The sequence below is a fragment of the Ochlerotatus camptorhynchus genome, unplaced genomic scaffold, assembly GCF_037179485.1.
Source record: "Ochlerotatus camptorhynchus isolate MF236.1 unplaced genomic scaffold, CSIRO-AGI_Acam_v1.1 ptg000176l, whole genome shotgun sequence".
Classification (NCBI taxonomy): Eukaryota; Metazoa; Arthropoda; class Insecta; order Diptera; family Culicidae; genus Ochlerotatus; species Ochlerotatus camptorhynchus.
Window position 1 is genome coordinate 5294501 of NW_027040666.1, and position 26568 is coordinate 5321068.

Below are 26568 nucleotides of genomic sequence, written 5' to 3' on the forward strand. Positions count from 1 at the left end.
TTGGCGATGCAACCAAAAGTATGTATTGTTTATTTGTTGTTTATTTAATCTCTCGATAGCCGACTATCGAAAGAACATATTAATTTTGTTTAGTGATAATGAATTTTAAGAGTCATGATGGAGAGCTTGGGATTAAACCCATGATTTTCTGCTCAGTAAACAAAAACGATCCCTCCAGGGTCATCGAGCATCTCAGAACCATAACGCTTCGCGACAATACAGGACTACGTTTTCGCTTGATATGCAAATAGTTTCCGAGGTTAATGTTCAATATCAAATATACAAATGATGGTGGCGATTTATTGTGCTGTGGAAGAGCTTGGGGTTAAATCCATGATTTTCTGCTCAGTAAGCAAAATCGATTCCTCGAGGGTCATCGAGCATCTTATAATCCACAGCGCTTTGAATAACTATTATTAACGATAATTACATGAAATAAATAAAATATAAACTACAAACAAAACGTGACTGCTAAAATCTCAAAAAGATATTCTCACAAATATATTTCACGCCACCAGGAATCTCAAAACCATTAGACGTTATAATGATACTCTGCACATATTAGACACAAGAAGAGGCCAAAAAGCAAGCGTCCGACACACAAAACCCGTCAAATCCACAATCAACGATTCTACGAATCGCGAGCGCTCACGAATCATAAAACCGCTGACTGCGACACTCTGAAAGCGAAATTGACAGGATCTATGCGTCAAACACCCGCCCTCCAATCTCCACCCGCATCCAACAGCACAAATCTCCATTACAACATCTAACGAATTCAAAACTCCGAAAATCACTCATCTATAGCAAGTGAGTGGAAGCAACCCTGCATGCAACCATTCTTAATGATACACTTGTTCTGCCTATCTTTCTATTAGGCCTGTGGACATGCGTTAGCTTCGAAACTTCTAACCAAACTGGGTAAATTTTCAGATCACAAAAAAAAAAAAAAAAAAAAAACTTGAAAAAAAAACTTTCAAAGGTAATTACAAGTAAGATAAATATTGATTATTTTACGCGAAAACGAGCAAGTAATATTAAATCTCTTGTATCATATGCTAATGCAAATTGACTGTAACAAAAATAATATGCTTAAATAAAATAAAATATTAATAAAATTATATGCAAAATTTACAAGAAGATCATTACTTTATTGGTGAGAAGTTTTTAATAAGCCCTCCCAGTTCCTCTGTATACAGAACAAATCTGATACTATAATCAGAATTGCTCAGTCTGCATAATGCAGCCGATTGCATCAAGGAAGTTCTATTAACAACCAAGAATTAATCGTTTGAGGTATACTGAAGCATTAAGAAGGTGATATGTGTCACTATAGGAAATCATCATCGTTGCAAATATAAAGAAATTAAACATAACCCTTTGCTTCAGTACCGTCAACCTCCATGTCCATGGGGAGGGATCGCGAAAATCCGAGCTACTCGCACGCAAAGTTGGCAAAATCGCTAAAAGTTGCCAAATCAACCGTTACAAATGTAATTAAAGTGTTTGGGGAACGTTTGTCGACAGCCAGGAAGTCTGGATCGGGGGGAAATCGAAAACCGGAAGCCGCTGAGACGACAAAGAGAGTTGCCGGTAGTTTCAAGCGAAACCCTAACCTCTCTCTCCGAGATGCCGCAAATAAGCTGGGTGTATCGTCTACAACCGTGCATCGAGCCAAAAAACGAGCCGGACTATCGACTTACAAGAAGGTAGTGACTCCAAATCACGATGATAAACAAAATACGATGGTCAAAGCGCGATCCCGGAGGCTGTACACGACGATGCTGACGAAGTTTGACTGCGTGGTAATGGACGACGAAACCTACGTCAAAGCCGACTACAAGCAGCAGGGAAAGGTAGCAGATGTTTTCAAGCACATGAAACTGTCAACGTTCGCAAAGAAATATCTGGTTTGGCAAGCCATCTGTACCTGTGGCTTGAAAAGCAGCATTTTCATAGCTTCCGGGACTGTCAACCAAGAAATTTACGTGAAAGAGTGTTTGAATAAACGTCTGCTGCCTTTCCTGAAGAAACACGGTTGTTCCGTACTGTTTTGGCCGGATTTGGCATCTTGCCATTACGGTAAAAAGGCCATGGAGTGGTACGCCGCCAACAACGTGCAGGTGGTTCCCAAGGACAAGAACCCTCCCAACACGCCAGAGCTCCGCCCAATTGAGAAATACTGGGCTATTGTCAAGCGGAACCTAAAGAAGACCAAAAAAACTGCTAAGGGCGAGCAGCAGTTCAAGGCAAACTGGCTTTCTGCGGCGAAGAAGGTGGACAAGGTGGCTGTACAAAATCTGATGGCAGGGGTCAAGCGTAAGGCCCGGCAATTCGGATTTGGAAAACCGGAAGCCTAACTGAATATTTTTCCTGAATTTTATACTAATTGAACTTGAAAAAGAAATTTAATTTGATTTTTTAAATAAACGATTTTACCGATTTACACGCGTTTTCCCTTGACCAAATTTTGACCGTATCACCCTTTAGCCGGCTCATTTTCAATAGTTTTTTTCAACTTAGATCACATTTTGTGTAGTGCTTGAGTTGTGCGGTTGAATTTTGAAATAAATTTGTGGGAGGCAATAGGTAAGATCTAATAGCTTTGGTTTGTCGAAGAAACTTCGTTTAATTTTTTTTTTCCATGTTAATAGGCACCCCAATTAATTATATGATTTGAGTAGTAGCTATACTGAAGATCCGAGAGATGTCGCCACTTTAGTGGTAGGAAAATCATTTTTGCAGTATGGAGAATATCAGAAAATCCACGATTTGTGACTAAATGCTTTCACAGAACGAAACAAATAAACGAGTGTTTACCTTATCACCATAGTAATGTACTCGTGCAATTTTCATGCATCTAAAACTGTCCATAAAGACGATAATGAATAAAAACTGAAAATTTTCATGCATTTCCAAATGATTTCCTACCATTCCCATACATTCGAAAGTGACTGGCCCTCTGGATGTGGATGATGTCAAAGACAACAAATTATCATTAATTAACGTGGGTGTTGGTCTTGGACCACAAGCTTGTCTGGGAGCGTAAATCTAACGCAATCATGTACTAGCATCGCCCGCTTCCTTGGTGCGAGTTCTAGAGATAAATCTGCACTCCTAGATCTGACGGCATCGTAACCGGTCCATCGAGATAACCGAATTTCCACCGCCATACGAAATCTCCCATGAGCTTTTGTTGACACCCACCGTTACCAGCCTTGGTGAAGCATTTCGACTGTTACGCCTCCGTTCGAACGTAATCCGAATCTAATGGTACGGAAGGTTCACAGCGTTACGCCGGATTCGAATCCTTCGCCTAAACACCAAGCTTCGGCATCGTCCTGCCGAAAACCACGACGACAGATGGAGAATTGTTCACCTGCATCTCAAAAGTCGTACGTCTCGCGTCGCTGGGAACATCGCAATGCAACCGACGTAAAAGAACAGTCAGGTAAGTGTAGAGAATAGACCGATGTAGTTGACTTGTTGAATGACTGAAAAATATGAGCTCAATAGTAAAATGCAACACCAGGGTAGAAAATAAAACTGATTTGGAATTTGACTTATTTTCCTTTGTAAAGTGGCATGATGAATAATCCCGCCAGAAGATCGTCGGACCGTCGTGAGCCTTCACGAGAGTGAGAAACCGCTTTTGGAGACACTCTTCCAAATAGACCTGTCCATTCATGGTGCTTGCAGTAACGTGCACATCTCGAACTGAGGCGTTCGGTTTCCGTTTAAAGGCCCCAACCACGCGTTTGTGATGGTTCTCGTTGACGTGACGACTTTTTTTCCGGATCTTCGGTTCCGACCAACAGTCAGACGTTCTTCGAACCGTTTTATGATACCAGACACCGTGGAATTCGCTATTCCCAACTTTTTTACGATGGCACGATGCGACAGATCCTTATTTTAAAAGTACTCGTGCAGACTTTTCCGCGCACACACTGTTCTTTCGTAACTATTTTGAAAACTTTTGCGCACCTGATGAAATCAACTTACAGAGTGTAAACAATACACATTAAACTATGTCTACGAAAATTTCAATTAATTTTACCCTAGAGAAATGTAAGTGTGTGCGGGTTTTAAACGGTACGCCCTCTAAATGTAGACAATTAACATTAAACTTACACACTAAATCATTTTTATGATACAACATCTCATTTCAACATAAAAGAATTTCAAATGTGGAATCATCGACTCAAAATTAAGTAGAATAAGTCATTTCACCGAACTTAGCAATTGTACATTTAGAGTGGTATAATGCATCGTTTGTTACACGGATAGAAATTTCCTTATACCTTTTGGCAAATTTCTATGGCTGATTATTCATAAAATGTATAAGTCAACTAATAAGCAGACGCCTTGCAAAAAGTTAATGAAGCTCATGTGTCAAATGAAATGTATAAGCGGTCACACATACCTTTTATGCATTCTTGTAGGACCTTTTTGGTTTGCCTTATGGAATGTATGAGGCTGATCTTTTGGCAAAAATGTATAAGTGAAACACATGAATAAAATAATTGATTCTCGTTTCGTGTAGGAAACACGGTGTGAATCACCGATTTCCGGTTTCTACATGTCATCCCCGTTTCGAAAATCCCCATATTGTAGGGTATTTGACAGTTTCTCACAAAGAAATTTGGATTCCAAAATAGCGTGAATCATAGATTCCCGACCTCTACACGTCATTCCCGTTCCGAAAATATGTATCAGAACCCGAGCAAAGCTGGAGATCAAATTGAAATCAAAATTTGCTGTTATGATGTAACTTATTTTGAATACTCCAGTTGATCTCATTTTGGTTGACTTAACGGTTAACACATCAAAAATGAGAGCAAAATTTTACACTGTTGAATCAAACGGAAAACTAATCTTGCTTTCAATGAAATCAATTTGATTACTGATTTTGCATTCATAATGTTTAACTGAATACGGGCATGGCGTAAATGGTTAGTATCCATGCTTCTCACGGTGAAAGAGTTGAGCTCAAATCTCACCCCGGGCAAGTCATGAAGGACCTAAAATGTGTTAAACAAAACAAATAAACAATAATCATTAGTTAACAGCAAAACTTCAAGTTAAGTTGCTTTCATTTAAAAAGTTTTGACTGCATAATGAAAGCACAATATGATATCAGACTTATGTCACCACAATTGAAATCAAAATGAGTTTTTATTATGATAGTTACTGCAAACTTTAATATCGATTTGCTTTCAATTTGTTTACCGACTTTGCTCGGGAAGGCAGGTAGTATCCCTTTTGTTGCAGCACTAAGGTGATAAAAAATAACATGCAGGTAGAATTGAATTGCTTTGAATTGGGTAATTATCACTAGTGAGAAGAAGTGAGAAGTAGAGGGTTGAATATGAAGCTAGAATCAAATAAACTTGTTACATTAGGCAAACAAGGCTTTTTAAGATAAAGCACCGTGTTTTTAAATGAGTTTATAGTGGACCATTTTTTACCGTGTTTTTCTTCAACTTTGCCAATGCGTCAATTTCATTTTAGAAGTAAATATTTGTTTGGAGTACATGAATGTTTGTAGAATGCTTTTTTAACGGATCTTTCACATCATTTTGAAATCGTTGAAAGTCTTGAAAATAATCCCTTTTGCCTGCGTAAATAAATTGTAATTGACTATGTACCAGCTTCCAGTTACGAACTAATTGAATAATACAAAAGCATAGCAGAGTGGCAAACGACACTATTCACCGATCTGGGAAACATACATTGATTGTTCCTGAAGCCACAAAACCAACGAAACTATTTGGTTTTGTGGGCGTTAGTGCATGTTCGTTAATCACAAACAGGTGTACCGAACGCTGTGGTAAGTTACAAGCGAGAATGGAGCTTCAGCTTGGCACTAATTATTGGTTGTCACCATGGTACCATTAAACTTCTCGATCTCATCATATTTGTGGTTTCACTAATAACCTAGTTGTTGTTACGATTGATTCATGGCTCCTTGCGCGCCACTACAGCACAGAAAATTGATTGAAAGAAAAAGATATTCATTAGAAAATAATCACCTTAATTAGGGTTTCATTGCTTTGAGATGTGTAGGTATCTACCATTCTGATTTATATTTCGGACACCTTCATATTTTGGAAACATTATAATTATATCTTGAAATACCTATATGATGCAAAGCTATGTGAAGCAAACAATATAAATAAATCACGCTTGTTTTTTTTTACTCAGCCCGCGGTTTTACAATCATTTTGTATAGGTATCAACCCTGAATGATGACATTGCCGGAAAGAATATTATTATTATTCCAACATTCTTAAAACATAAAGTGTCTTAAATCACTTTTTGTCGCTGTGGAAAAATGTGATTCATGTTCCGGACAAGACTGTTTTATTTATTGATTTAATAATTTCATAAGATTAAACTGCATTAAAGAAGAAGTCAAATTTAACGTAAGAATAATAAACGAATAAAATTTTATTAAAGAGTGATTGCTATCGTACGTAGCTTAAGGGGAAGCTCACCGGCCCAAAAATAAAAAAATATTTTCGGTACGTTTTTATTTTTCTAAAAATATTGAGAAAAATTATCAAAAATCCAAGAAAATCAGTTTCTTCCTTAGATTTTTGTCAAAAATTACATGCAAAAAAAATTTTCTATGCCATCATGAAAAAAATTGGACTCTCAGAAAAACCGAAAAGTTGATGTTTTGTGGTTTTTTGAGTCCAACTTTATGCTATAATGACTTATAAAACATGTTTTTGCACGTGAATTTTCTTTAAAAAATTAGAAAAAATGTGATTTTTTTAGATTTTTGATACTTTTTTTCAATATTTTTAGAAAAATCAAAACGTAATTTTTTTTCGGAGCGGTCTGTTTCCCCTTAAAGACCCATGTACAAAATTGGGTCCCAAAAATTTGAATCTTTTCTGTACAAAATTTGAATCAACTCAAAATCAAGTGTCCGAAATTTGAATCTTGGTAGCCCTAGTCAAATAACATTTCTTCTTCGAAATTTTTTGATATTTAATTAAAAACATTATCTCAGATAGCTAAATTTAAAGATACTTCGACAATGTATAGAAGAAACGAAACTTAATAATGTGTTACCATAAATTATATGTCCGTTTGGTGCAGCACATGCCTTAAGTGTCCGAAATATGAATCAGAAAAGTATATAAATTCATATCACAAAACAGCGATATGCGATTAAAATATACTGTAATATCGAAAATTGAGTGCATGATGATGATTATTCCTCCAAATGAACAGATCTGTATTCTGTATTTTTTTTATTATGATAAAAATTTAAAAGTAGACATTGTACTATTAAAATGTTATTGCATCTGTTAAAGATTACTAATATTGTTCTCTGAAATCCGATAATTTAACCGACACCGAAATTGTTGTATATCAATATTCCGAAAACGATTTATTTAAATATTTATTTCTTTAATCTAGGTACCCAAAATATTCAACGATTTTTGCCAAATTTAAAGTGTATTTCCCAAAAGAAATATAAAAAAAATATTGAAGACAAAAGCGGACGGTTAGTGGTTAACATCCATGCCTCACATGCTAAAGTCAAGAGTTCAAATCTCATCCCGGACGAGTAATGAATAACTCAAAAGGTGATTAAAATATGACATCCACAAGATTTTCGATTTTTTTACCCCCTCTCCCTCCTAGTGTCACGCTTTTTTTCCATACCTAAGTATTATACGTACTGGCACATATTCTTGGACCCCCTTCCTTCTCAATCGCCCGAAGAGTGTAGAAGTTACTACAACAATAATAATAAAAAATGTAAGTCCATTCTTTTTGGTATTTAAGTTTTCAACACTTTTATGTTTAGCCACATTTGTTTTATCGTGTACACTTAGGTCTTTTTTTACACGTGGGATATGTACTGTGTAAAAAAACCCGTGTAAAAAAACCTACCGAGATTTTGATTTTTCACATGCTTGAATATTAAAAAAAATAAAATTGTAGCATGCTATGCACAGATAAAAATTCTGAATTTTAATTGGCGTCTTGCAGTGAAACTTTTCCAAGATTTCGCCACCTACATTTCGAAGTGAGAACTACTAGAAGGAGGATAGTTTCCAAATTCTCCAAGTAAAACAGACGATTTTTGGGGCAAATCGGTCCATAAAGAAAAACTAATAATTTCCGGTGGATACTTTTGCTTGAATCGTGTAAGAAAACGTGTTTGCAAACTAACTGTTATTATTTCGGTATGGATCGGAGATGTTTTCATGGAAAATTATGCATAACAAGTTTGCACCCACAGGGAGAGGTTACCTCCTGCGCAGCTGCATTTTTCGGAAAATGGTGAATATGTGCGATTTCCACTAGGATAAAAGTGGAAATTAAGTGAATTTACTTAGGAAAGATTGTATCATGCTGGTGATAATGAAAATGGTTGTATAGGACGCCAATATTCGATAAATGTTCATTTTAGCCTTTTTTAGGTAAACAGATTGATACTCACAATTTTCGACGGAAAACGCAACGGAACTTGATTTACTCAACACGCACCATACTATAAAATGGTGCTAGATGGTCTTCAAAGTGATAACAAGATGACAAATCATCTTTATTTTGAGTAATTGAGTAATTTACTTCTGTTTACCATCATATTTACGATGCAGCATTGATGGAGCCGTGAAATGAAATGAATATATCTTATGAAAGTTCACCTGGAAAAGTCAAAGATGCACATCAGTCTGATCGTAAAAACGTTTTCTTCTTCAATTCGAATGTTATATTGGAAGGATTTCACGTAGGCTTGATGAAAATTATGATTTAATGCTAATTTTCACGAATTTTATATGCAGTCTGTCAACATTATCATCATCATGCAGTGGCGACATCTGCGTTGAGCTTTTGCGGCAATCTTCCAATAGTGATGTAAGCATTCATTCACGTCTACTTGTATTTCATTTCACGCAACCGAGCAACTTGTAAACAATGTTGTTTACAACAATGGGCTTGTGTATACAATATTTGCTACATTGCATGAAATGTCTCAGAACTTTACATGATATATAATGTAAACTTATATGATATGTGACGCTCCATTTATGTGCATCATACTAAACAGAAATTTACACTACTTTTTCGAACTGTGTGGTTCATATGGACAAATTTTAAAAATTTCTGTATTTACACCAAATTTGTGATTTTTTAAAAGTATGCCATTCGATTACCTATAGCTTGAAACGGATAATGTGACTGAAATCAAGTCGATCGGTTTAATCGTTGTCGAGAAATCGTTATAAACGTACCGTGTAAATCGCGACTCAACGGCACTAACCGTGTAAAAAAACCACGTAAGAAAACCGTGTAAAAAAAGACTTCAGTGTATGTGTTTCCGGGAAAAAAAATTCAACTCAACTTTGTCACTGATAGATTACAAATGATGATTTCGTGTGACGTAGCCCTACTTATACTAGGGGCTTCATCAGGTAATTTCACTACTGTTCGTATTTTTTATTTTTATATTCAATCCAAAAAGCCCTAAACATCCAAATAAGGTTTAAAGTGAGTAAGAGGGATAGATAAAGTAAGCTATGTCAATTAAATCTGTTGTACTTCGAACCAGCCCCCAGCTGGCGAATGCTAGGAAATAAAAAAATATGGAAACGCGACTGGACTGCATTTGACACCAAACAGCGCTCCCGTCGCCTTCAGGAAAAAGAAAAGGAAAAAGCCAGACGTAGGCGAAAGCAACGAAAGGAACATCACCAGGAAAATTCATATCAGTACAATAACAAGAACAAAACAGACAACTACAACAATAACAAGAACAGCAATAATAACACCAACAACAACAACAACAACAACAACAACAACAACAACAACAACAACAACAACAACAACAACAACAACAACAACAACAACAACAACAACAACAACAACAACAACAACAACAACAACAACAACAACAACAACAACAACAACAACAACAACAAAAACAACAACAACAACAACAACAACAACAACAACAACAACAACAACAGCAATACCAACAATCATAGCAATGGAATAAGAACGTCGACACTTATTAACTCCACACATGCACATACGGCATTACCTCTGGACAAAGAGCTTTTGGCTGCTGCACGTATACAATTTTCTCGTCCACCATGCACAGACAATGGACTAAAATTCATTAACTTCGAAAAAGGGGAAACTATTCACCCTTATCGCGCCGAAAGACCAACCGGACATGAACACCCTCCAATCCTGGACCCAATGCGTCCGCCTATAGTCAGACTCACGGAACAGTCTGCAATTGGCGACCGACGCTTTTTGAAGGCACGGCTGCGGGACCCCAAAATTATGGACATTGTGCGGACTTATCTTTCATACTTGCACGACCAGCCACCTTCAGTATGTATTCGCGGAATCACTAAAACTAGTGCAACTTTAATGCTGGCAGCAGAAGGACTACCAACGGAAACAGCCCTTTTACGCGAAATTTTCCTGGACGTTCACGAAGAACTCGGAATTCCACGCACCGACGCTTTGGCAGACCTGAATTCACACCGCGCGTTCCTACTTAGTGAACGCACACAACGACTGCAGCAAACTAGGGAGGCCGCTCGCAAATTTTACAGTCCTCCAAATTTTCAACGGCACTGACGCACTCTACTAAAGGAAGTAACGACGACTATTCCCATGCAAGGGAATTATTATTATCGAATGACGACACTCTACATGAGGTAGACCCTACTAATGTAAGTAATACTGACCCTCCAAAAATCTCTTCACTTCCTCAACAGAATGCGACTGAAATTTTGGTGTATCGCCAAAATTTCAATCGCATGAAAAGCCCAGCTAAAATGAAAGAAATCCACCAGAACATTCTATCTTCTTCTTTTCAAATAATTCTTGGAACTGAAACAAGCTGGGACGAAAGCGTCAGAAGCGAAGAAATTTTTGGAAACAATTTTAATGTATTCCGGCACGACAGGAATTTTCAACTCTGTAATAAAAAGTCTGGTGGTGGAGTGCTCATTGCCATCAATGCTGACTTTACTTCTGAAGAAATCATAACAAATAAGCACAAGGAATTCGAAAATGTCTGGGTCAAAGCACTTATTGCCGGTGAAATACACATTTTTTCTTCTGTGTATTTTCCACCTAAACATGCCCACAAGCAGTCTTTTGAACTATTTTTTCAAATTGTTGAAACTATAATGTCAAATATGGAACCAGAAGTAAAACTGCATATTTATGGCGACTTCAATCAACGAAACGCAGACTTTATTACAGACATTGAAAATGAATCATTTTTACTCCCGGTCGTAGGTGAAGACGAAGCATTACAATTATTATTCGACAAAATATCTTATTTTGGTCTTAATCAAATAAACCATGTAAAAAATCAACAAAACTCATATTTAGACCTTTTATTTACAAATTGTACTGAAGACTTCTGTGTGGATACATCATTAGCACCTTTATGGAAAAATGAAGTGTTTCACACAGCAATTGAATACTCAATCTTCGTACAAAATTCTTCTTCCTCCAGCGACTGGGAATACGAGGAAGTGCCGGAATACCGTAAAGCAAATTACGAAGAAGCCAAACGTAGACTATGTACAATAAATTGGCAAAATTTAATAAGTATTGAAGGAAATGTCGATACTGAAGTAGAAAAATTTCACTTAATTCTACAAAACCTAATCTTAGAAACTGTACCATCAAAAAAAAGAAGACGAACACAAAACAATAAACTACCCGCATGGTTCAATCCACAACTGAAAAATTTGAAGAATAAAAAACAGAAAGCTCATAAACTATACAAAAAAGAAAAAACTGAAACCAATTTGCGAAACTATCACAACTTATGCAACCAATTACATACAGCCACCAACTCTGCATATGAGGACTATAACCGCAAAGTCGAAAATGAAGTCAAATCATGTCCTAAGAACTTTTTTAATTATGTAAACACGAAATTAAAAAGCAGCAATTTTCCTTCGCGAATGAATTTGGATGCAAATGTAGGTGAGAATTCTTCTGAAATTTGCAGTCTCTTTGCAAATTTCTTCCAAGAAGTATACACCACATTTTCCGAAGAAGATCGTGACCGCGATTTCTTTGCATTCATTCCTGAAATTTCTAAAAACATCTCTGTCAACCAACTTTCTCAACATGAAGTCCTCAATGCACTAAAAAACTTAAACGCGTCGAAAGGGTCTGGACCTGACGGCATCGCACCCATATTTTTGAAAAACCTTTCTGAAGAACTCGCATTTCCTCTAGAGCGTCTTTTCAACATGTCTCTGAAAAATGGAAAATTCCCTGAAATTTGGAAATCATCTTATTTGGTACCTATTTTCAAATCAGGTGCAAAATCAGACATTCGAAATTATCGTGGAATTGCTATTATTTCTTGCATTCCAAAACTTTTTGAATCAATCGTAAACGGCAATATTTTTCAGCAGGTGAAAAACTAATTACAAGTAAACAGCACGGCTTTTTTAAAGGTCGCTCAACTACCTCTAATCTTCTAGAATATGTATCTTTCATTATTAAAGCGTTGGACAGTGGCAAGCACGTTGAAGCGCTATACACCGACTTCAGTAAAGCATTTGACCGCATCGACATACCATTATTAATCCTCAAATTGCAGAAAATAGGAATGGAGCCTGGACTTTTGAATTGGCTTCAATCATACCTAACACATCGTAAACAAATAGTTCGCTTTCAAAATAAACTTTCAGAACCAATTTCAGTCACCTCTGGGGTACCCCAGGGTTCTCATTTAGGCCCACTTCTTTTTATTTTGTACATAAACGACATTTCCTACATACTTAAAAAAATAAAATTGCTTGTATATGCAGACGACATGAAGCTCTTTATGGAAATAAGTAATTCTAGCAATGCAGAAGAATTCCAGAATGAAATCAATATATTCCACACCTGGTGTAGTAAAAGTCTACTTAAACTGAACGTAAAAAAATGTACTGCAATAGCATTTAGCAGAAAAATAGAAACACCGCATATTGAAATATCATTAGGCAACCAAATAGTAGAAAAAAGCAAAATTGTAAGAGATCTAGGTGTAATCCTAGACTCCAAACTAACTTTTATAGAACATTATAATACTATCATTAGTAAAGCAAACAGAATGCTAGGCTTCATCAAAAGGTTCAGTCATAATTTCGAAGACCCATACACTATTAAGCTTTTATATACCACATATGTAAGGCCAATTCTGGAATACTGCCACCTAGTATGGAATCCATACATTTCCATACACGAAGAACGCATAGAATCTGTCCAAAAACAATTCCTTTTATATGCTTTACGTAAATTGAATTGGACTGCATTTCCATTACCATCTTATGAAGCGCGCTGCATGCTCATCAATATACAAACACTTAAGGAGCGCCGCCAATTTGCAATGCTTTTCTTCATCAACGACATTATTTCAATGCGCATAGATTCGGCAGAAATTCTCGCACAATTAAATTTTTACACACCTTGTCGATATCTTAGAACACGGAATTTATTTTCAGAAACATCGTACAGAACAAACTATGCAAAAAATAGCCCAATCAATCGAATGATGCGCCTATATAATTTGCATTGCGGAACTATTGACATCACTATGTCCAAGCAGCAAATACAAACTAAGCTAAAACAGAATAGAATTAATGCATAGTATGTAAGTAAACATTGCAATAATCATTGTATGTAGTCTACACTGGCTTGACGAAATGGAAATAAATATATGCAATTCGGGTGCTTTCGAACTGCATTACCGACCCGATTACCATTATTACCGGAATACAGTAATCTACCGGAACCTTTCATAACGATCCGATTATCGAAATAACCGGAAAGAAGTTTGAAAGCATATAAAGCCTCGCATGTAGGCTATAACTGTTGCTAGATAAATCCCCAAAAAAATAATCTCAAATCATATCTTTTCTTACTGAAAGTCGAGATAGAGCATGTCAAAAGATAGCAAACCGGTTGGTATTGACTCTCTTCTATGTGAAGAATCTTTTGCACATATTTTTTCCATAGTATTTATTTGGTATGCTCAGTGTCACTTGGAACAGAACGGAGCCAAGGAACTGTTTTTCTAAACAATTTTTAAGTTCTTTACTATTTTTTCTCCAATTTCTTTTGCTTCTGCATTGCTTTGTATGTCGCTAGATATGTGCAATGTTTCTGGTATTGTCGGCACTAGTTCAGTTGGGGTTTAGTCTTTTGGGCTTCATTTTCGGTTTCCACCCATTTTCACCACCTCTTCGAGCAGTCCCACGGGAAAACTTCCAGGAAAAGCTGAAATCTGACGCGAAGCCTTTCCGATTAAAATAAAACATTGTCTATATTTTCAACAGGAGGGAATATAGAGTGCTGTTTGTAGAGCCACAGTGATCGGTCGTACTTTGTGTTAGCTCCGGGGCTCGTGCGAGATAATTAAATTAAAATAGCTTATCACTGCATTTTGTTCTCGAGTTAGTTTTTCTGTTATGTTTTGAGGAACTTTGGTATAAATGTATTAGCTTCAAATCCATGGCGATAGTTTGTTCTACTGAAATCAGATAATTTCAAACGATTTTTTCTTGAACTGCTGCTGCAATTGTGCTTTGTTTGCTGCTCTCTCATTCTTTTTTGTTTTCCCGGTGTTGCCTTGATCGTTTGTGATTTGTTGTTGAGTAGTGGCAGTGTGATGAGTAAACGTTTTTTCGCGGTAGTGTGTGCGTGCTTAAGAATCATGGAGTAGCCACGTTCGGTCATGCAGTGTTTGGGCTTGGCCTTGGCTGGATGGAGCGAATGATGGTGATGAGGGTGCCTGCCGGGAAAAAGTGGAGTGATATGGAAAAGGGGTTAGTCGTGCCTGGTAGTAGAGCAGATTAGCTTTTTCGGGTGTGTTTATTGGAGCTGTGGTCACATTTTGTTAGTTTTGTGTACTGTGCGCGATCATTTGATTGAATTGAATAAGTTTTTACAGATTTTTTTCTTATGATTTGCTAAGATACATACTGTCGCTTCCCTTTCTTTGACCTCGACTACGCTGATTTATTGATCAGTTTTTGTGATGATGCGATCATGCCCTCACTTAGCTGATCGGAAAGAATGATGTTGATGAAAGCGCCAGCAAAGAAAAATGAAACGAGATGGAAGAAAATGTATGCGGAATGATTATCATTCATGACCTTTTGGCAGTGGTTATTGTGTCGTTCTCCCGCTGTTCTTGTTACGTTAAGCTCGTCGTTGCATGGGAGCAGCGGGGGAGTAGGAGAAGTGACGGTTTCGCATTGACAGATCCGTTCTCCATGACATTGGTTTGCCTTATGCAGATGATTCAAAATGTATATTATTTATTTTGGGCAGGTTCTGGGTCGTTTTCAGCCATTTTTTTTTAATCAAGTGAGTGCAAAGGGGGTGAACTTTTCGTTCAAAATGTGTAGGTCCACACTATTTGACATCGATCCTGGTGAGTTTGTTCCAGTTGAAAACCATTCTTGTCAACTTTTCATCATTGTGCATGATTTCTGTTTGTTCCCGGTGAGATTACCTCAATTGCGCGTGATTTATTGTTCGATGAGTTTAGTTTTTGTTCATTTTGAAATATAATTTGGAATTCCGGAAAGCATGTTCCTCAAAGTTCAATTCTATGTCAAATGAAAGTATGCTGTGTACATTTTGATTTGATGTGTTTAAGTGCGCACCTGGGAGGGAAAAGCAGATATGCCACACGAAATTAATTTTGTAACTTTTTCTTCTTGTCATGAAAATATGAGCCATTGAAATTAAATCAAAATAGACGTATCAAAATAGCCTGTTATGCTTTGATCGTTTAGTGATTGTTTGAGATTGTTCAGTGTGTAGTGGAAAATGTACTTTTCTGTTTTGTATTTTATTATGAGACTAAATATTTTGACAAAAAGCATGATTTATGGTATCTTCCGATTAATGGTAAAAAACGGTGTCCCATTGAATAAGAAAGCTGGAAACGACAGTTTGTCATAAATTACTTTACGCATGATTTCAAAAGCGCCTTGTGTATTCCTGTTCAACTATAGGGAAAAAAAATCATCAAACTGCTTGGCTCCCAACCACAGTTAGTGACAGCTTGATTCTGGCTCCTTTTGAAGTTCATATTTTTGAGTCTGGTTCTCCCTCCTAGGTGCGCACTATTAGACTTTTAACACGGACCTGAAAAATATTCAAATTATTTATCAAAAATCATCGAAATATATTAAAACTTTATCAATTATGTTCCCTTCTTACGTAAAGATCAAACCGAAATAATAAGCATCGCGTAAAATTAGAATTTAGTTAGGCCTAAGTGCTTTTTTGTGGCTTTATATCTCCGGGTTTGAAAGATCGTCGGTCCCCGCTGCTTGTTATGGCACCGCTGTCGGGTTTGAACGGTTATAGCATTAACTCCATTATAAGTGGTGTGTTGTGATATGCCTAAGATAGTCCTTTTATCTTACTGAGCAGAAAATCGTGGGATCAAATCCACCCATCATATTAAAGAGTATTATAGTGACAATGCTTGCCTACCGTGTTTTGTGAAAAGTGTCGTCGTTTTTGTCCGTACCGGTGGTTCGGTGGTCTGAGAGCAACCGCTTTTGCTTACTAAGCAGAACATCATTAATTTCCTTAGTTGTTTTTTTTTTCATAACTCGAACCAATCACTTATTAAACGAGCCGTTTGTCAAAACGAACTTTGCTTCAAACCCAACCCTTTTATCCAACATCCCAGTGATTTCTCAGCATCCAAGCGAGTATTACGTCAACACATTCCTACCATATCCACCCAACAAACAATTTGAACTAATTTAAGCTAAACAAACTTGCTGAAGAAGCTAAATTTTGCATGAACAAACTCTTATTCAGCTTTCAATGTTTGTTGGGCATTCTTGACCTGCATTCGGACGCGCCCGGCGCTGGTATTGCCTAATTTTATATCACCGGATTTTACACATTGAGGACAATTTCTAGAACCAAGATCATCTGTTGGTTCTCTGTGTAATTGCAGCTGATCTGGCAATAACCGAGTAGCATCTGCGGGCGGTTACTCATGCTTATGCTTATACACATTTTCGACAGGAGGTAATATGAATTTTCCATTGATATTTAGAACATTTTGACTCATGCTCATCTGTTTTTTTTGTCCTTGATTTGTTTTCCGTCGATCTTGTTTACCGTGCTGAGCACTAATGCTACCGACGCCAGGGAGGCAGCTCCAACGCCTGGACCCTACCTATCGACCCATCAACTCATGAACCGGAGACCAACAGCTTTACTTTCCTTCTGAAGGAAGGCGTGATCAGAGATGTTATGCCTCAGAACATCCCGGCGGCGCCGACTGGGATTGATCAACTCGATTGTTTATCGTGTATTTTACGAAATTTGTCGTCGTCGTCAGTGCCGGGTTTGAATGGTTACAACAACTCGAGTAATAGTATGATGTGATATGAGGGGCTAAGGCCAGTGACCGTTTTTGCTTTCTGATCAGAACATCTAATCTCAGGCCCATTCACATTCAAGATTCGTCAATCGTTTTATTTGTTAATATGACTACAGGCTAATAACAGCAACTCGATGATTAAAAAGGAGCTTATTTGCCCTGTGGCAATCGTTTTTGCTTACTGAGCAAAATACCGTGGGTTCAATCCTGGGAGGGAGGCATAGATAGCACACACGGCATTAATTCTATAGCTTTTCTTCACGTCATGAAAATTTGAACTATTGAAATCAACTCAAAATAGGCGTAGCAATATTGCCTGTTTTACTTTGTGCTTGTTTGCTTGTTTGACATTGTTCCGTGTTCAGTGAGAAAATGTACTTTTTTGTTTTGTATTTTATCATGTCACCAGAGATTTTGACAAAAACTTTGGTTAATGGTATATTTCAATATGGATTTAACCCGTAAAGTACCAGGACGAACGATTTTTTTTTCAACAAACTCGCTCTCAGCAATGCCTCATCCGATTTGCATAAACTTTGGTTTTTATTCAAGAGGAATAGTTGAACTAACTTTTGTCGTAGGTACCGCCTCCTTAGAACCCTCATCGTTCTTGGTAGATGCAAATATGTCTGTGTTTTTTGTACTTTTTTTAACCTGTTTGACCAAATGTTTTAAATTTTCACGCGAATCGGTTGTCTCGTGCAGAAAATGATATCAGATAGATGAAATATGATTAGTAAGACTGAATTTAGATATTTCCATAACGTATGGCTACGATATTATCGGTACCCGGAGTCCCGGAAATCCATTCTGTAGGACATAGTAATATCTCAGGCAAAAGTATCTTGTGGCATGTCAAATCATGTCAAATAGGTAGAATCAAGTGAATGAAGATGATTTGAGATGATTTTGGCCAGTTTGGCATCGGTTCCGGAACGCAGATCTGTGAATTCCGGCGAACGGTTTGTTGGAATATAATTTCATTGAGGTTATGATATCATATTATGCCAAAATGACAAGCTATGATCACTGAAATCAGGTTGTAGTGTATCTGATGACATATGGATACATTGGCATCGGTTCTGGGAAATCCGTGGAATCCGGTTTTATACCCCACAGTAACATTCGCGGTATAATAATCATGTTGCATAACAAATCATGTTAGCATGATAAGATAAGGTCAATAAAGATTATTTGTGGTAATTCCTTTGGCATATGGTCACATTGGCATCGGTTCCGGGATTCCGGAATTTCAATTCATAGATTCCGCAATACGAAACGGTAAGGGGGATCCGGTTCTTTAGGCCAAAGTCATATTTGAGGCAAATGAATTATACTGCATATAAAAAATCGAATCGTTCAGATTTTTTATATGCAGTATAATTCATTTGCCTCAAATATGACTTTGGCCTAAAGAACCGGATCCCCCTTACCGTTTCGTATTGCGGAATCTATGAATTGAAATTCCGGAATCCCGGAACCGATGCCAATGTAATATGCACAATTTCAGATAATTTAATTGTCATATTGAGACATTGGCCTCTGTTTCAAGGCTTACAGTATCTGGTTCCGTATATTCTGGATTATGACTAGAAATGATATATTTGAAACTACTACATCGCGCGGTATGTAAAATCATACATGTTCAACCGAGGTGAATATTATAATATATTAGTCACACTTCAAGGGGGGGGGGAGGGGGGAGGAGTTATGATTTTGTGACAAGCAATGCATTATAATGGTATATGTATAGGAAAACATGACGAAAGGGGGGAGGGGGTTAGTTTTCTCTCAATTCAGCGAGACATAATAAATGGATCGTCGCTAATGCAAATAATCTGAGGACAGTAGCCACCATCCAGGATCTGATCTTGGTGCTCCGGAAGTCATATATATTCCAAAGAGTATGACCATCCGAGATCTGATTCAGGTTCTCCGGAAATAATTCCAGCGCAATAAACGAGGCTAAAATCTAGATAGAGCTGGAATTAGGGCGTAACAGCTTTTGTAAACAACGACTTATCTCGATGATTTTTAGAAAGTCAAGGCTCACCGACGCAAATTAACATCACCATAGGATAGAGGAAGGCTTCCCCTTTCTGATGGTTATGTTCGTTTGCGTGGGCGTGCTTTGAATTCCTAGAAATCATCTAGAGAAATCATTGTTTACAAAAGCTGTTACGCCCTAATTCCAGGTCTATCTAGAAATATTTTATAAAATGCAATAAATTAAATTACCATAGCAAACCCATGTGAATATTACAATGCCAATCATTCAGGAAATTGTGAATACATTCCTGCATACGGGATCTGATCCAGGTTCTCCAGAAGTAATTTTGAACTAATGGTCCTGAAATATTCCATGGAGTGCAACATAACAAGCCCAAGTGAATATTACAATTCCAACGTTTCAGCTGATTACTGGGATCAGTAAGCAAGTGTCCAGTCACGTCTTTCATAGGCATCTTTGGATTCATCCTTGCTCCAATCAGATGTCGTGATATATCGCAGAGGAGGTGGATATCGTCGGTTGTTGCGGCATTCTCTCCTTCGTCGGTCAGGGAATCCACCCACACTCGCTTATCCCGTCTGCAATTGCGGTTTACTTCCTTCTCTAGAGCCGACTACCGTTGACAGGCTTCGTTCTTGGCTCCTCTGGTTCTCACCCGCTCTATCGCGGTTTTTGTTTCTCTACGCTCTACAATATTCTGCAAGGTTTAATCCATGATCCACTCTTTTCGCTCACCTAATGTAATATGCACAATAGGCAATATAATTTCTATAGTGATTTGATGTGTCGCACTCTATGGCGCACTCATTGGTCAGGAATGATTTACAGGGAACAACTTTTTCATACAAGCGATCATATGGAAAACGTTTAATTTCGACTTCTCCAAAGAGGCCCTTGAATCAGATCCCGGAAGGTGGCAGTAATCATCATGGTCATATTATATTGGCATCGTTATAAAATTCAATTGGATTTGCTGTGGTAATTTAACGTGTCACACTCAACCCAAGTAGCATATTTTCATCTCGAAAAGTTGAAGCAGCCTGTTTATGACTAATATAAATCGTATAGAAGTTGCCACGAACGATTCGCGCTAGGGTATGGAGTATTTTAGTCATGACCATAAGTCCAAAATGACTTATGACTGGAAAACTCTGCAATAGATCCCGAAAGATGCAAGTGTTCTTAATATCATGTTTGATTGGAATTGTAATATTTACTTGACTTGGCTGTTGTGGGTTGGAGTGCCACACTCTATGGAATATTTTAGCCAGGATCATAAGTCCAGAATGACTTCATGAGAACCTGTATCAGATCCAGGTTTCCGGAATATTTTAGCTAGGACCGTTTTTTTCCTCTGTTCGGGACCTAACACCACTGCGACCAGTAATTTGATCTATTGTATTATATCCCGTGTCCTTAGTTTAGTGGATGTCGTATTACTCTATCACTATTGAGAAATGAAGAAATATTTGTTTTTCATACAGTTGTCATTCTTGCCTTCATCGCAAGGAATAGATTCTTATTGGAAATTCTTACTATGTAGGTATACCCTTCGAAGAGTGAAAGCACCCTCAAAATGGGGTGCCCCTTCATCAGTCAAAATTGGATTCCTTAGCAACAAAATTAAACAATGACACCGATAATGACCATGCATCAGAACCCTAGTCTTAACCACTTCAAACTAGAGAACAACGAATAGAATATTAGGAATCACATAGATGAAGGCTAACTGACTAAGTGAACAGGGTGACATCGATCAGCCTACTGGTAGTTAATTGAATGCATCATTTTGCAGTTCAAGCAAGTTGAACCACAGACAAACAGACAGAGCACATTGAATATTTCTCACTGCAAAACATCGTCACTAAAACATTACCGCCATCTGTTGAGCACACTGTGGTGGGCGGTACGCTGAACAGATGGCGGTAGTGTATAAACGACAAACGCCAAGTGACTACAAGCGACACAGGTGGCAGTACTACCAACTACAATACTTTTAAATTGACCGTTAAATGCTTGTTCGACGGACATCTTGCGAGTGTTATGTCTGTTTGTCTGTGGTTGAACGTCGACTTGAGTCATCTAAGCCAGGCTAAGATGTGTGTTTCATTCATTATGGCTCTAGCACAGTTCGATACAATATAGTTTTCAGTGTGTGTAGATGCATTGGATTTTGATAGTTCTTGCAGCAATTTCTGCAATAAACATTACCTTTTTTTCTCTCATGAAAGAAAAAGCCCACGAACCGCATTAAAAGACACGATCTTCTTCTGAGAGCTCACTCGTACCCACCATAGCCGGTCGAACTCCAGACGAATCTAGAACCGAACTACATACTGGCGACAACGCTCTGATGAGAAAACCCACCCCTAAGCTCCTCCCCTGATCCTATCCTTCGACAATGTACCCTTCTAACCTCGAGTTAGCCGCGAGTATTCGGCCCAACTTCTACTAATTAAGTGAATTTTGTTACAAGCAGTGATGAATGAATTATCGGCTCCGTAAAGCTAACAAGATTGAGACTTCCAAATAAACGAACTGGATAAAAAAATGTCCGATGATTCAAAGAGAAGTCGACGAAAAGAATCTGTCAATGTTACTTAGGACCTAATGCATTGTTCAGCTTGATATATGCTAACGAGTGGGTGGTATTAATTCTTATATTTTGATTCCGCATGCAATAACATCAAATAAATGTAGTAATTGGCCAGAGACCTGCAAAATTCACCATGACATTTTTTTTTTTTTTTTTAAACTTTTTATTTGTTCCAAATTCAAAATAAATTACATTTCATTTTTAACCTAGGTGCTCCAGTTACTACAGTAACTTACCAGCCTTAATTGTTATGATATATATCTAAGTGTTTTTACATTGTTCCTGTCTTGGCAATTCAGTATTTTAAACAGGTTTTTTAAACCTGCATGTCAGTATAACAATTGATAGCTTAAAACTAAATAACTAAAACTAAATCTTATCTAAGTATAAAGGGAATTAATCGTTGCAATTGAGGATTGTAACGATTTTTGCCGGAAATTATTAATTATTTTGTTGGACATTTGTGCTAAAGTCTCAACATTCGAAATTCTATGTACTTCGGTAGTACTGAACCAGGGAGGCAACTTCAAAATCATTTTCAGAATTTTGTTCTGAATCCTTTGAAGTGCTTTTTTCCTGGTAGTGCAACAACTAGACCATATTGGCACAGCGTAAAGCATGGCCGGTCTAAAAACTTGTTTAAATATTAGAAGTTTATTCGTCAGGCAAAGTTTGGATTTCCTGTTAATAAGAGGATACAAACATTTTATATATTTGTTACATTTGGCTTGAATGCCCTCAATGTGATCTTTAAAAGATAATTTATGGTCAAGTACTAATCCAAGATATTTCACTTGGTTTGACCAGGAAATTGGAACTCCGTTCATAGTGACTATGTGACTACTACTAGGTTTCAAAAAGGAAGCCCTGGGCTTATGTGGAAATATTATAAGTTGAGTTTTGGAAGCGTTGGGAGAAATCTTCCATTTTTGTAAATAAGAAGAGAAAATATCTAAACTTTTCTGAAGTCTGCTGCAAATAACACGAAGACTTCTTCCTTTAGCGGAAATGCCTGTGTCATCAGCGAACAAAGATTTGTGGCACCCCTGAGGCAAATCAGGGAGGTCCGAAGTGAAAATGTTATACAATATAGGCCCAAGAATGCTACCCTGAGGAACTCCTGCTCTAACATGTAGTCGATTAGATTTGGAATTTTGATAATTTACCTGCAGAGTTCTGTCAGTTAAATAATTTTGAACTAATTTCATAATGTAAAGTGGAAAATTAAACTTTTTCAATTTAGCAATCAAACCTTCATGCCAAACACTGTCGAATGCTTTTTCTATGTCTAGAAGAGCAACTCCAGTTGAGTGGCCTTCAGATTTGTTTGAACGAATTAAATTGGTAACTCTCAAGAATTGATGAGTAGTTGAATGCCCATGGCGAAATCCAAACTGCTCATCTGCAAAAATTGAGTTCGTATTGATGTGAAGCATCATTCTATTCAAAATTATTTTTTCAAAAAGTTTACTTATTGAAGAAAGCAAACTTATTGGACGGTAGCTAGAAGCTTCAGCTGGATTTTTATCCGGCTTCAAAATTGGAACAACTTTTGCATTTTTACATTTATCAGGAAAGTATGCCAAATGGAAACATCTGTTAAATAATTTTACCAGGAAAGACAAGGTACTCTCTGGGAGTTTTTTGATGAGGATATAGAAAATTCCATCATCACCTGGAGCTTTCATATTTTGACATTTTTTAGTTATAGACCTTACTTCGTCCAAATCAGTCCCCCAGGAATCATCAAAAATATTTTCCCGAGAGAAAATATTCCGAAAATCCCGAGCAACCTGATTCTCAATAGGACTAGTAAGACCCAAACTGAAATTATGGGAACTCTCGAATTGCTTAGCAAGTTTCTGAGCTTTTTCCAAATTTGTGATCAAAATTTTACCACCTTCTTTAAGCGCTGGAATTGGCTTTTGAGGTTTTTTCAAAATTTTTGTGAGTTTCCAAAAGGGTTTGGAACTCGGGTCTAATTTAGAAACATTATTTTCAAAAGTTTTGTTCCTCAGGGCAGAGAATCGCTTTTTAATTTGTTTTTGCAAATCCCGCCAGATAACTTTCATGGCAGGATCGCGTGTTCTTTGAAATTGTCTCCTACGGACATTTTTAAGACGGATCAAGAGCTGAAGATCATCGTCTATTATAATTGAATCGAATTTAACCTCGCATTTTGGTACTGAGGCAGCTCTTGCTGCAACTATAGAAGTAGTCAGAGATTCAAGAGCATAATTAATTTCATCTTTGGTTTGCAAAGGAATGTTTGGATCGAAGTAATATTCCATAAATGTTCGGTATTGCTCCCAATCAGCCCTATGGTAATTGAAAGTAAAGCTGTTGGGATTAGAAATTATTTCTTGGGATATTTCAAAAGTTACTGGAAGGTGATCAGAACCGAAGTCAGCATGGGTAACCAATTGGCTACAAAGATGCCATGAATCAGTTAAGACCAAATCAATAGTTGAGGGATTTCTTGCAGAAGAAAAGCATGTTGGGCTGTTTGGATATTGAATAGTGTAATAACCTGCAGAACAATCATCAAACAGAATATTACCATTGGAATTGCTTTGAGCATTATTCCATGAGCGGTGTTTTGCATTAAAATCACCAATAATGAAGAATTTAGACCTATGACGGGTAAGTTTCTGGAGGTCACCCTTGAGAAAATTCTTTTGCTGGCCTACGCATTGGAATGGCAAATAGGCAGCTATAAACGTAAGTTGTCCAGAAACTCCCAAAGTTTCAAAAACTTTGGTTTCAAATGAAGAAAGAATTTTATGTTTGATTCGTCTATGAATAATGATGGCAACGCCACCACAGGGTCCATCAAGACGATCATTTCTATAAATCAAGTAATTTGCGTCCTTCTTAACCTTATGGTCAGGTTTAAGGAACGTTTCAGTTATAACGGCAATATGCACGTTATGAACTCTCAAAAAATTAAATAGCTCGTCTTCATTATCTTTAAGAGATCGAGCATTCCAATTTAAAATGTTTAATGCTTTAAAATCCATTACTGAATTTTAAAGTTATGACAATATTATTAGCAAATTTTACTCCAGTTTGAATAGTATCAAACATGGAGTTAGATTTAAGCATATCAGAAATCATGTCAATTAATGAATTCTGTAAAAATTCCATTTTAGGGGCAGTAATGCTTCCTAAGTCAAAATTGTCAAAATTTCCGTTAGAACGTTGGTTAGTATTTTGATTTCTACCCGGTGCAATAGCAGCATAGGTAGCTCCATTAACTCGCTGAACATTGTTAGCAGCGAGGGGAGTAGGTACAGATGAAACATTTGAAGCAGGGGTGATATTTGTACCTACGGGTACGAATGTAGAATTTGTTCCTCGCTGACCGTTGTTAACAGCAGAGGAATTTTTACCTGGTCGGAAACGTGGAGCGTTTCCTACCTGACGGTTAGAACGAGATTGTAGGATCGCTTTGCGAGTCTTACATTCCCAAAAATTGGATTTGTGGTTTTCACCACAATTTGAACATTTAAATTTCTTAGGATCTTCCTTCACAGGACAGTCGTCCTTTGCGTGAGAGGAATCACCACAATTCATACATTTAGCTGGCATGTAGCAATTTTTAGTTCCGTGACCCCATCCCTGGCACTTACGGCACTGAGTGAGGTTTTGGAAATTTCCTCCAGTCTTCCTGAAGTGTTCCCACTTCACTCGGACATGGAGCATAAGGCTAGCTTTTTCTAAGGCCTTAAGGTTGTTTAGTTCACTAGACTTGAAGTGAACTAAATAAAAATCATTATAAATCCCGTTGCGCGAATCGCCAGGACGGGATTTCATTTTCATTTTGATTACTTGGAGTGGCACAACTCCAAGTAATTTTGCCAGTTCATCTTTGATCTGATCCAGGGATTCACCACTGGGCAGTCCTTTCATGACAACCTTGAACACACGTTCAGTTTTGGTGTCGTAAGTAAAAAAATTGTGCTTCTTCTCAGTAAGATACTTGAGAAGACATTTAAATCCGTCCAAGGTTTCAGCCAATACACGGCATTCACCCCGACGTCCAATTTGTAGTGAAAACTTAACTTTCACGAAATTCAAAAGTTCCATGCGAAGAGCATGGAAATCGGTAGTGGTTATCACAATAGGGGGAATCTTTTCCTTCTTGGCATTAAGCCGGGAAAGTTTACTAGAATTTTTCTTGGATGATGGATCATTCTCATCATCCGTGAGCAAATCAAATTGATTACTCAAATTAATTTCTTCAGAAGGGGGGTCAAGAGTTTGCCCCTTTCTTTTGCGTTTAGGCGCCATGGCGGCAGTAAATTTTTTTATCCAAATCGACTTCCAAGCAGATTACTATAAGAATCTGAAGGATCGAAGAGGAATTTTCCAAATCGATATCCAAGAAGGATTACCTCGGGTAGGGTCCAAACAAGGATCGAAGAGGAATAAGAGGAGTTGAACAAGGTAGAAAATTTTTACAGGTTGAGCACTGAAAAGTGCTGTTTAAATTTGTTGTAGCTTTAGGTAGTAGTAACACTTCCTTAA

The 26568-nt window shown here is 37.4% G+C and overlaps 2 protein-coding genes across 2 annotated transcripts in view; one reads left to right on the plus strand and one right to left on the minus strand.

Annotated features, from left to right (window-relative positions):
• The first annotated feature begins 3270 nt into the window (after positions 1-3270).
• The window catches only part of LOC135701793 (uncharacterized), a 58083-nt gene continuing 34785 nt past the window's right edge, over positions 3271-26568 (plus strand). Inside the window, exon 1 of the mRNA XM_065222722.1 lies at positions 3271-3451. Within this exon, the coding sequence (XP_065078794.1) occupies positions 3271-3451 (181 nt within the window). The remainder of the gene's footprint in view (positions 3452-26568) is intronic.
• Positions 14663-26568, minus strand: part of LOC135701750 (cap-specific mRNA (nucleoside-2'-O-)-methyltransferase 1-like) — a 56217-nt gene continuing 44311 nt past the window's right edge. Inside the window, exon 4 of the mRNA XM_065222665.1 lies at positions 14663-14800. The gene's annotated coding sequence lies outside the window, so the exon portion shown is untranslated. The remainder of the gene's footprint in view (positions 14801-26568) is intronic.